Source organism: Scardinius erythrophthalmus (assembly GCF_964197995.2).
Source record: "Scardinius erythrophthalmus genome assembly, chromosome: 22".
In the NCBI taxonomy this organism is placed as follows: Eukaryota; Metazoa; Chordata; class Actinopteri; order Cypriniformes; family Leuciscidae; genus Scardinius; species Scardinius erythrophthalmus.
The window spans coordinates 34,238,464-34,251,780 of NC_138242.1; the positions used below are offsets into that span (position 1 = coordinate 34,238,464).

The 13,317-nt window shown below is 32.0% G+C and overlaps 1 protein-coding gene across 2 annotated transcripts; it reads right to left on the minus strand.

Annotated features, from left to right (window-relative positions):
- Nucleotides 1-1,998: 1,998 nt before the first annotated feature.
- On the minus strand, nucleotides 1,999-13,308 carry LOC308682556 (ependymin). Of its 2 annotated transcripts, XM_081352358.1 has the most exons (6): nucleotides 12,003-13,308; nucleotides 11,826-11,860; nucleotides 4,382-4,516; nucleotides 3,932-4,118; nucleotides 2,288-2,375; nucleotides 1,999-2,200 (listed from the first exon to the last, which is right to left on the minus strand). In XM_081352358.1, exons 1-6 carry the CDS (start codon nucleotides 12,061-12,063, stop codon nucleotides 2,071-2,073), a joined length of 636 nt encoding a protein of 211 aa, XP_081208484.1. In that variant the 5' UTR covers nucleotides 12,064-13,308; the 3' UTR covers nucleotides 1,999-2,070. The 2 variants fall into 2 exon arrangements, with proteins under 2 accessions (XP_081208484.1, XP_081208485.1); XM_081352359.1 differs by lacking the exon at nucleotides 2,288-2,375 and having other exon boundaries at nucleotides 2,056-2,200; nucleotides 12,003-12,200.
- Nucleotides 13,309-13,317: the final 9 nt, after the last annotated feature.

A 13,317-nucleotide genomic window follows, 5' to 3' on the forward strand; every position in this document is an offset into this window, starting at 1 on the left:
GTTTTGATTTTGTATCGGTTGGTATTTGCTAGAATCCACAATACCATGTATCTGAACAAGATGTCCAGGACCTCAAGCAAATAAATAGGCCCTCAACATATAAGATCTAGCTGTGTATTTAACCGTAGGCATGGGGGACTCTTCATCCCTGTTTGCACCAAACACATCCGCTGGGTTTGCTGCCAAAAAAGCCCTTTTTTTGTTTCATCTGACCACAGAATCCGGTCCCTTTTGAAGATCCAGTCGTGTCTGACCACTGAATATGCTGGAGTTTATTTTTGGAGGAGCGAGGAGGATTTTTCTTGAAACCCTCCCAAACAACGTGGGGATGTAGGGTTTGTTTGACAATTTTTTTTTAGGCTTTCTGACCCCCAAGACTCAACTAATCTCTGCAATTCTCCATCTGTGATCCTTGAAGAGTCTTTGGCCACTCAAACTTTCCTCCTCACCGTCCATTAAGACAATATAGACACACGTCCTCTTCCTGGCAGATTTGTAACATTTTTACTTGATTATAACTTCTTAATTATTGCCCTGATGGTCAAAATGGGGATTTTCAATTCTTTAGCTATTTTATTACAGCCACTTTCTATTTTGTGAAGCTCAACAATCTTTTGATTCACATCAGAACTATATTCTTTGGTTTTACTCACTGTGATGGATGATTAAGGGAATTTGGCCTTTGTGTTTCCTCATATTTAAAATCCTGTGAAACAAGAAGTCAAAGCTGGACAATTTCATGTTCCTAGTCACCCTGGTGTGATAAAAAAGGTAAATATTAATGGGAATATACTTCAGAGATATTTTTTCTCATAAAAAATTCTAGGGGTGCCAACAATTATGGCCAGCGTGTTTTGGAGAAAAACATTTATTTCATAATGTGATTTACCCCCCAATTTCAATTCTTTTACTTCAATGAAAGGTTAGATTTTTGTCAATTTTTTTAATGAAAGATCAAAAGGATAAACAATGCAGATTTATTTTTTACAGCCATTGTTTATCATATTTATCAGGGGTGCCATCAATTTTGACCATGACTGTATATATATTTATGAGATTTATGATGTTAATGAACCTGATGATGATGTACTGTTATAAGAAACAGGAACTGGGTCATTCCTCATCCTTTTTAACTCTGTTACTTGAAGAAGTGAATATGTTTGTGTCGTAATGTGTATTTCTATTATTGCTCTGGTCAACTTTTCCCACCAGAAATGATGCAACTTCCTGTTGCATGATGGGATTTTGATTTAAAAATGCAGAAACTCCTGGAACATTTCTTAATGAATTGTCAGTTTTGAATGTTTTGCGTCCACTTAAAGTGAAGAACAACATTCACCACCTTCACTTGATATTATGGAAAAAGAAAATCTTTAAACTGTGAATTTCATCAGAAAGCTCAGACAAACACAGATGTTCAGAAGATTCATTGATCTGCAAGATGTTTTCCACATCCAAAAGTTTTACATGAACGACCTTGTTTGAAATATCGTTCACTCGCACGAGATGAAGCTGGAAGATTGTATTAACTGAGTTACTTCAGCTTTATGAGATGCAGATGATCGAAACAATCATTTCAATAATGATGATGATTTATCAAGATTGCTAACATGATTGTGGCCTGTAATTCTGTAAAGGTATCAATGCATCTCTACACTCAAAAAAAGAATTAGGCCTAAATTTAAGATTGATGTATTGTTATTGCATATCAAATTTCCATCCTTTTGTATCACGCAGTTTTAACACAAACTGATGAATGTGATGTGATGCTTGTTTCACACAGATCAGCTCTTCTCTTCATTCATTTCTTTCTGAAGAATTAACCACCAAACTAAAGATTTACATGACTATTCAATCCCACAAAGCTGCATAATCAATGGCTGGAAAGATGCAAACATATATATTGAAGTGTTTATTGTGTTTTAATGTGAGCGTCCCGCATGCAGTTTCATTCCCAGAAACCACAGGTGGAGACGAAATAAAGACATTAAACCTTCTGATGATGAAGACATTTCTGTTTATTCACTCCATCTGAGCGCCATGAGGAATGAAGCGGAGCGAGTCCGATCTTCACTGGTACGGGCGCAGGGCCTTCATGAAGTTGGTCTTGGGTAAATGTTGGTTCTGAGTCGATGCGGGACAGAAGAACGGCGGGACGAAGTCTTGAGGATTCTGAACGCCCAGCAGATGATTATAGAAACTGAGAAACCAGAGACACATTTATGAATGTGATTATCAAATATCATCAAACACTGTGATAGTGGAGTGTGTGTGAGAGATGCTGCACCTCATGGTGATCCATCCGGTCTGAGGAGTGAAGACCGACGCACTGACCGGCAGACAAGTGAACTCAGTGAAGGTCAACATGTACTGAGCTGGAGACGAGACACACATCACATGATTCACTACAGACTGATTCACGATTCACTACAGGACAGACTGATTCACGATTCACTATGGACTGCATTTATATAGCGCTTTCACAGACCTATGGCCACCAAAGCGCTTTACATATAGCCTTACATTCACCCATTCATTCACTCATTCACACACCGACGGCGGTGTCAGCCATGCAAGGCGCCATCCAGCTCGTCAGGAGCAGCTGGGGTTAGGTGTCTTGCTCATGGACACCTCGACACTTGGTCAGGTGGAACCAGGGATTGAACCACAAACCTTCTGACAGACTGTCAGACAGACTGATTCACTACAGGACAGACTGATTCACTACAGGACAGACTGATTCACGATTCACTACAGGACAGACTGATTCACGATTCACTACAGGACAGACTGATTCACTACAGGACAGACTGATTCACGATTCACTACAGGACAGACTGATTCACGATTCACTACAGAACAGACTGATTCACGATTCACTACAGGACAGACTGATTCACTACAGGACAGACTGATTCACTACAGGACAGACTGATTCACGATTCACTACAGGACAGACTGATTCACTACAGGACAGACCGATTCACTACAGGACAGACTGATTCACTACAGGACAGACTGATTCACGATTCACTACAGGACAGACTGATTCACGATTCACTACAGGACAGGATGATCCACTACAGGACAGGATGATCCACTACAGGACAGAATGATCCACTACAGGACAGAATGATTCACTACAGGACAGACTGATTCACTACAGGACAGACTGATTCACTACAGGACAGACTGATTCACTACAGGACAGACTGATTCACGATTCACTACAGGACAGACTGATTCACTACAGGACAGACTGATTCACGATTCACTACAGGACAGACTGATTCACGATTCACTACAGGACAGACTGATTCACGATTCACTACAGGACAGACTGATTCACGATTCACTACAGGACAGGATGATCCACTACAGGACAGAATGATCCACTACAGGACAGAATGATCCACTACAGGACAGAATGATCCACTACAGGACAGAATGATTCACTACAGGACAGAATGATTCACGATTCACTACAGGACAGACTGATTCACTACAGGACAGACTGATTCACGATTCACTACAGGACAGACTGATTCACGATTCACTACAGGACAGACTGATTCACTACAGGACAGACTGATTCACGATTCACTACAGAACAGACTGATTCACGATTCACTACAGGACAGACTGATTCACTACAGGACAGACTGATTCACGATTCACTACAGGACAGACTGATTCACTACAGGACAGACTGATTCACGATTCACTACAGGACAGCATGATCCACTACAGGACAGAATGATCCACTACAGGACAGAATGATTCACTACAGGACAGAATGATTCACTACAGGACAGACTGATTCACAGCAGCTTCACAGAATTAAACTGGGTTAATTTGAATGTGTCTGATGTTTGATTAAGATTACTGTTGTTATTGTTTATGACTGTGGAATAAAGCGGACCGGACTCACCCTGGATCTCAGGAATCTCCCCGACCCAGGAGTTGGTCAGCAGTCCCAGACCCGGAACAGAAGTGGTTCCCAGGATCACCTGACCCATGAACGAGGCGTCGGCCGGGACCCGCGTCGGGTGGAACCGGGTCTCCAGAACCTTCTTCTCACAGTACAGGCGCGAGTAATCGATCTCATACATGATGCCCTGTGGATCAGGGATAAACACTCAAACACCAGAATCACTCCACACGTGAAGAACGAGTCGAGCTCACAGGATTACAGGAGCTTCTTCACTAAAGCTTCGGCATCTGTGGTTCCATGAAGAACCTTTAACATCCAGGCAATCTTTCCAAGGTTCTTTAAAGAGCTGATGACTGAACCTCATTAGTGTGTGTGTGAGTGTGTGTGTGTGTGTGTGTGTGTGTGTGTGTGTGTGTGTGTGTGTGTGTGTGTGTGTGTGTTACTCACCTGTCTAAAGTGCATGAGCAGATCCATCAGGATGGTCTCGTTATAGATGGTCATGTGGTTCCTGAAGCGGATCTGCTGAGCGTGAGCATCATACGAGTATGTGGCGGCAGAGGTTATGATTCCATCAGCGGCCGTCTGGAGGACAAACAACATCATCATCACTGAAACTGTCAAGAATATGACATCAAAATTATGACTGAAACCATCACGAACATGACATAAGTCAAAATTATGACTGAAAAAGTCCAGTTTATGACAAATCAAAATTATGACTGAAAAAGTCTAGAATATGACATCAAAATTATGACTGAAAACGTCTAGAATATGACATAAGTCAAAATTATGACTGAAAAAAGTCAAGAATATGACAAATTAAAATTATAACTGAAAAAGTCGTTTATGACATAAGTCAAAATTATGACTGAAAAAGTCGTTTATGACAAATCAAAATTATGACTGAAAAAGTCTAGAATATGACAAGTCAAAATTATGACTGAAAAAGTCAAGTTTATGACAAATCAAAATTATGACTGAAAAAGTCAAGTTTATGACATGTCAAAATTATGACTGAAAAAGTCTAGAATATGACAAGTCAAAATTATGACTGAAAAAGTCAAGTATATGACATGTCAAAATTATGACTGAAAAAGTCAAGTTTATGACAAATCAAAATTATGACTCAAAAAGTCAAGTTTATGACAAATCAAAATTATGACTGAAAAAGTGTAGAATATGACACATTAAAATTATGACTGAAAAAGTCTAGAATATGACATGTCAAAATTATGACTGAAAAAGTCGTTTATGACAAATCAAAATTATGACTCAAAAAGTCAAGTTTATGACAAATCAAAATTATTACTGAAAAAGTCTAGAATATGACAAGTCAAAATTATGACTGAAAAAGTCAAGTTTATGACATGTCAAAATTATGACTGAAAAAGTCAAGTTTATGACAAATCAAAATTATGACTCAAAAAGTCAAGTTTATGGCAAATCAAAATTATGACGGAAAAAGTCTAGAATATGACGTCAAAATTATGACAAAAAAGTCAAGTTTATGACAAATCAAAATTATGACTGAAAAAAAGTCAAGAATATGACAAATCAAAATTATGACAGAAAAAGTCAAGTTTATGACCAATCAAAATTATGACTGAAAAAGTCTAGAATATGACATAAGTCAAAATTATGACAAAAAAAGTCAAGTTTATGACAAATCAAAATTATGACTGTAAAGTTCAAAAATATGACAAATCAAAATTATGACTGAAAAAGTCAAGTTTATGACCAATCAAAATTATGACTGAAAAAGTCGTATATGACCAATCAAAATTATGACTGAAAAAGTTCAAAAATATGACAGATCAAAATTATGACTGAAAAAGTTCAAAAATATGACATCAAAATTATGACTGAAAAAGTCATTTATGACCAATCAAAATTTTGACTGAAAAAGTCAAGTTTATGACAAATCAAAATTATGACTGAAAAAGTCTAGAATATGACATAAGTCAAAATTATGACAAAAAAAGTCAAGTTTATGACAAATCAAAATTATGACTGAAAAAAGTGAAGTTTATGACCAATCAAAATTATGACTGAAAAAGTCGTTTATGACAAATTAAAATTATGACTGAAAAAGTCGTTTATGACAAATCAAAATTATGACTGAAAAAAAGCAAAAAAATATGACAAATCAAAATTATGACTGAAAAAGTTCAAAAATATGACAAATCAAAATTATGACTGAAAAAGTCAAGTTAATGACAAATCAAAATTATGACTGAAAAAGTCAAGTTTATGACAAATCAAAATTATGACTGAAAAAGTCAAGTTTATGACAAATCAAAATTGTGATTGAAAAAGTCTAGAATATTATATAAATCAAAATTATGACAAAAAAGTCAAGAATATGACAAGTCAAGATTATGACTGAAAAAGTTAAAAAATATGACAAATCAAAATTATGACTGAAAAAGTTAAAAAATATGACAAATCAAAATTATGACTGAAAAAGTTAAAAAATATGACAAATCAAAATTATGACTGAAAAAGTTCAAAAATATGACATCAAAATTATGACTGAAAAAGTCATTTATGACCAATCAAAATTATGACTGAAAAAGTTCAAAAATATGACATCAAAATTATGACTGAAAAAGTCGTTTATGACCAATCAAAATTTTGACTGAAAAAGTCTAGAATCAAAATTATGACTGACCAATCAAAATTATGACTGAAAAAGTTAAAAAATATGACATCAAAATTATGACTGAAAAAGTTGTTTATGACCAATCAAAATTATGACTGAAAAAGTCTAGAATATTACATAAATCAAAATTATGACAAAAAAGTCAAGAATATGACAAGTCAAAATTATGACTGAAAAAGTAAAAAAATATGACATCAAAATTATGACTGAAAAAGTCATTTATGACCAATCAAAATTTTGACTGAAAAAGTTAAGTTTATGACCAATCAAAATTGACTGAAAAAGTCATTTATGACCAATCAAAATTTTGACTGAAAAAGTCGTTTATGACCAATCAAAATTTTGACTGAAAAAGTCTAGAATCAAAATTATGACTGACCAATCAAAATTATGACTGAAAAAGTTAAAAAATATGACATCAAAATTATGACTGAAAAAGTCGTTAATGACCAATCAAAATTATGACTGAAAAAGTCTAGAATATGACAAATCAAAATTATGACTGAAAAGGTCAAGTTTATGACAAATCAAAATTATGACTGAAAAAGTCAAGTTTATGACAAATTAAAATTATGACTGAAAAAGTCTATAATATTACATAAGGTCAAATTATGACAAAAAAAGTTGTTTATGACCAATCAAAATTATGACTGAAAAAAAGTCAAGAATATGACAAATCAAAATTATGACTGAAAAAAGTCAAGAATATGACAAATCAAAATTATGACTGAAAAAGTCGTTTATGACCAATCAAAATTATGACTGAAAAAGTAAAAAAATATGACAAATCAAAATTATGACTGAAAAAGTTCAAAAATATGTCATCAAAATTATGACTGAAAAAGTCATTTATGACCAATCAAAATTTTGACTGAAAAAATCTAGAATATGACAAATCAAAATTATGACTGAAAAAAGGTCGTTTATGACCAATCAAAATTATGACTGAAAAAGTTCAAAAATATGACATCAAAATTATGATTGAAAAAGTCAAGTTTATGACCAATCAAAATTTTGACTGAAAAAGTCTAGAATATGACAAATCAAAATTATGACTGAAAAAGTCAAGTTTATGGCAAATCAAAATTATGACTGAAAAAGTCTAGAATATGACATAAGTCAAAATTATGACAGAAAAAGTCGTTTAGGACCAATCAAAATAATGACGAAAAAAGTCAAGTGTATGACAAATCAAAATTATGACTGAAAAAGTCTAGAATATTACATAAATCAAAATTATGACAAAAAAAGTCAAGAATATGACAAGTCAAAATTATGACTGAAAAAGTTAAAAATATGACATCAAAATTATGACTGAAAAAGTTCAAAAATATGACGACAAAATTATGACTGAAAAAAGTTCAAAAATATGACAAATCAAAATTATGACTGAAAAAGTTCAAAAATATGACATCAAAATTATGACTGAAAAGGTTAAAAAAAATATGACATCAAAATTATGACTGAAAAAGTCAAGTTTATGACCAATCAAAATTATGACTGAAAAAGTTCAAAAATATGACAAATCAAAATTATGACTGAAAAAGTTCAAAAATATGACAAATCAAAATTATGACTGAAAAAGTCAAGTTTATGACAAATCAAAATTATGACTGAAAAAGTCTAGTTTATGACAAATCAAAATTATGACTGAAAAAGTCTAGAATGACAAGTCAAAATTATGACAAAAAAGTCAAGAATATGACGAATCAAAATTATAACTGAAAAAGTTCAAAAATATGACATAAGTCAAAATTATGACAAAAAAGTCAAGTTTATGACAAATCAAAATTATGACTGAAAAAAGTTGTTTATGACATCAAAATTAGGACTGAAAAAGTCGTTTGTGACAAATCAAAATTATGACTGAAAAAGTCTAGAATATGACAAGTCAAAATTATGACAAAAAAAGTCAAGAATATGACAAATCAAAATTATGACTGAAAAAAGTCAAGAATATGACAAATCAAAATTATGACTGAAAAAGTCTAGAATATGACAAATCAAAATTATGACTGAAAAAGTCAAGAATATGACAAATCAAAATTATGACTGAAAAAGTCATTTATGACCAATCAAAATTATGACAAAGTCAAGTGTATGACAAATCAAAATTGTGACTGAAAAAGTCTAGAATATTACATAAATCAAAATTATGACAAAAAAGTCAAGAATATGACAAGTCAAAATTATGACTGAAAAAGTTAAAAAATATGACATGAAAATTATGACTGAAAAAGTTCAAAAATATGACAAGTCAAAATTATGACTGAAAAAGTTCAAAAATATGTAATCAAAATTATGACTGAAAAAGTTAAAAGAATATGAAATCAAAATTATGAATGAAAAAGTCAAGTTTATGACCAATCAAAATCATGACTGAAAAAGTTCAAAAATATGACAAATCAAAATTATGACTGAAAAAGTTCAAAAATATGACAAATCAAAATTATGACTGAAAAAGTCTAGAATATGACAAATCAAAATTATGACTGAAAAAGTCAAGAATATGACAAATCAAAATTATGACTGAAAAAGTCATTTATGACCAATCAAAATTATGACAAAAAAGTCAAGTGTATGACAAATCAAAATTGTGACTGAAAAAGTCTAGAATATTACATAAATCAAAATTATGACAAAAAAGTCAAGAATATGACAAGTCAAAATTATGACTGAAAAAGTTAAAAAATATGACATCAAAATTATGACTGAAAAAGTTCAAAAATATGACAAGTCAAAATTATGACTGAAAAAGTTCAAAAATATGTAATCAAAATTATGACTGAAAAAGTTAAAAGAATATGAAATCAAAATTATGACTGAAAAAGTCGTTTATGACCAATCAAAATTATGACTGAAAAAGTTCAAAAATATGACAAATCAAAATTATGACTGAAAAAGTTAAAAAATATGACAAATCAAAATTATGACTGAAAAAGTCAAGTTTATGACAAATCAAAATTATGACTGAAAAAGTCTAGTTTATGACAAATCAAAATTATGAATGAAAAATCTAGAATGACAAGTCAAAATTATGACAAAAAAGTCAAGAATATGACAAATCAAAATTATGACTGAAAAAGTTAAAAAATATGACAAGTCAAAATTATGACAAAAAAGTCAAGTTTATGACATCAAAATTATGACTGAAAAAAGTTGTTTATGACATCAAAATTATGACTGAAAAAGTCGTTTATGACAAATCAAAATTATGACTGAAAAAGTCTAGAATATGACAAGTCAAAATTATGACAAAAAAGTCAAGAATATGACAAATCAAAATTATGACTGAAAAAAGTCAAGAATATGACAAATCAAAATTATGACTGAAAAAGTCTAGAATATGACAAGTCAAAATTATGACAAAAACAGTCAAGAATATGACAAATCAAAATTATGACTGAAAAAAGTCAAGAATATGACAAATCAAAATTATGACTGAAAAAGTTAAAAAATATGACAAATCAAAATTATGACTGAAAAAAGTCGTTTATGACAAATCAAAATTATGACTGAAAAAGTTGTTTATGACAAATCAAAATTATGACTGAAAAAGTCTAGAATATGACATACGTCAAAATTATGACAAAAAAAGTCAAGAATATGACAAATCAAAATTATAACTGAAAAAGTTAAAAAATATAACAAATCAAAATTATGACTGAAAAAGTCTAAAATATGACAAATCAAAATTATGACTGAAAAAGTCTAGAATATGACATAAGTCAAAATTATGACAGAAAAAGTCTAGAATATGACATAAGTCAAAATTATGACAAAAAAGTCAAGTTTACGACAAATCAAAATTATGACTGAAAAAAGTAGTTTATGACAAATCAAAATTATGCCAGAAAAAGTCTAGAATATGACGTCAAAATTATGACAAAAAAGTTGTTTATGACCAATCAAAATTATGACTGAAAAAAGTCAAGAATATGAAAAAAATCTAAATTATGACTGAAACATATAGAATATTACATGAGTCAAAATAATGACAAAAAAAGTCAAGTTTATGACCAATCAAAATTATGACTGAAAAAAGTCAAGAATAAGACAAATCAAAATTATGGACTGAAAAAGTCAAGTTTATGACCAATCAAAATTATGACTGAAAAAAGTCAAGAATAAGACAAATCAAAATTATGACTGAAAAAGTCAAGTTTATGACAAATCAAAATTATGACTGAAAAAGTCAAGTTTATGACAAATCAAAATTATGACTGAAAAAGTCAAGAATATGACCAATCAAAATTATGACTGAAAAAGTTCAAAAATATGACATCAAAATTATGACTAAAAAAGTCAAGTTTATGACAAATCAAAATTATGACTGAAAAAGTCTAGAATATGACGTCAAAATTATGATTGAAAAAATCAAATTTATGACAAATCAAAATTATGACTGAAAAAGTCAAGTTTATGACAAATCAAAATTATGACTGAAAAAGTCGTTTATGACCAATCAAAATTTTGACTGAAAAAGTCTAGAATATGACATAAGCCAAAATAATGACATAGCCTACTAAATTGAAATTATGACAAATTATGATGTAAGAAATGATTACATACAATTTTTAATTGACTTGAAATGTTATGGCATTAAAAAGTAAAAATTATAAAATTATAATGTACTGAATCAAAATTATTGCATTAAAGTCATAATTATGAGATTTAAAGTCTAAATGATCGCAATTGCATAAAAATTGACACAACTGAAATGATTATATAAAAAGTCATAATTATGACATTAAAAGGTGAGATATGACAAAAAGTTAAAATAATAACATAAAGGGTCAAAATTATGACCTAAAAAATTAATTATGAAAAAAATGTAGTCTAAAAGTCGTTATGAAATTAAAAAAAACAAAATTATGACATACTAAGTTAAATTTATAACATAAAAAGTCTTGAATTATAACGTAAAAACTAAAACGAAATCATATGACAAAAAGTCATAATTACCATACAACATTAAAAGGTAAAAAATACGACATTTACAGTGGAAATTACATAAAAAGTAAAAAAAAAAAAAAAAAAAAAAGACAAAAGTCAAAATTGACAAAAAGTAAAAATCATGGCAAGTCAAATGATTAAAGTCATAACTATGACAAAGTTGACCATCTCACTAAATCGACTTTTAATCTCATGATTAAGACTTTGTAATAGAGAGAGAGAGAGAGAGAGAGAGAGAGAGAGAGAGAGAGAGAGAGAGAGAGAGACACTCACCATAGACACGCTGCCCACATACTGAGCCGGAGACTCTGGAGAGAGGGAGAGAGAGAGAGAGAGAGAGAGAGAGAGAGAGAGAGAGAGAGAGAGAGAGAGAGAGAGAGAAACAGAACTCTGTTAGAGAGAGAGAGTTGAATCACCATCACAGAGGAATGAATGCTGGGAAATATTCACCGCAGGGCCGAGGCTGAGCGCTGATGAAGCTGCAGGACACGAGCAGGATCAAAACCCTCATGATGAAGAAGATGAAGATGAAGAGCGTTCACATTCTCTCTTATACACACACACACCTGCACAGGTCAGACACACCTCACCGTTACGTCATAAACAGCAGATTACATGCCTGTCAGCTTTATGACTCACTTTAGCCTGCAGAGATACGGATAAATTCCATCATATTCATCAATAATAACGATAAGGATTTTTCCAGATTCCCGAGGACGGGATTTTGGTCTGTAACTCTAAATGTGTAAAATCATCCCAGCTGACAAATATGGTTGATGAAAACACATATTAAATAACACCATTATATTTTTTTTTTCACCTGCTTACACACATTTAAAAACTTTGCCTCTTTTTTTTCAAAACTTGAAAATAATTGGCAAAAAGATGTTGTAAAATTCACGGTAAACACAAAAGCAAGACTGAAATCAAACTATACATTTTTTGACTGTAAGCATTTGTGTTTGTGAATACAGTATTACAGTCCGAAAAACCCTCGACCTTTGACCTTTTATAGGCCTATTCTAAAGCATGATTGGTGTGTGTTCGGTAAAGCAATGAGTGTTTGCACATGTGAGGAGTGTGTGTGTGTGTGTGTGAGTGAGGAGTGTGTGCGCGTGTGTGAGGCTCTGATGAATTACTGTGGTGTTTTGATTGGTTGTGTTTGAAAAATGAAATCAAGAGACTTGTTAGATTTGTGTTACAGAGAGAATTGTGTGTTGCGATTTGCAAAAGTGTTTTATGAAACGGAGTCGAAGGCCGAAGATTAATGTGTGTTTTCGTAGATTTGGTGTGTGTGTGTTTCTGGGGTTTGAGTGTCAGGTTTCAGAAATTGTGTGACAAGGATTTTGAGTGTAAAAGCAGTTGAAATAACAATATATTAATGATCTCACTATAATAATTACTTGCTTCAAATCATACTCTTTTGGTGAAAACATGTCTGCTGATTTATTGGTGTTATGAAAGTATGATGATGATGATGAGTTTGACAGTGAAGTGAGCGGCCTGTTAATGAGTTCTCCATCATAAACGAGCAGATCTGAGGAACAAAGACTCATAATCACCGCAGGATGGTAAAGTTCACGAGTTCTGATAAGATTAAACACCAGGACAATTAATGAACATATTTCCATCATTAATGAAGATTTATCAATGATAAATGAGCATGAGGACGTGCGGAACGTGGAAGTGCATGATGGGACTGTAAATCTGACTCCTGTTCTCACTCACACACACACACACACACACACACACACACACACACACA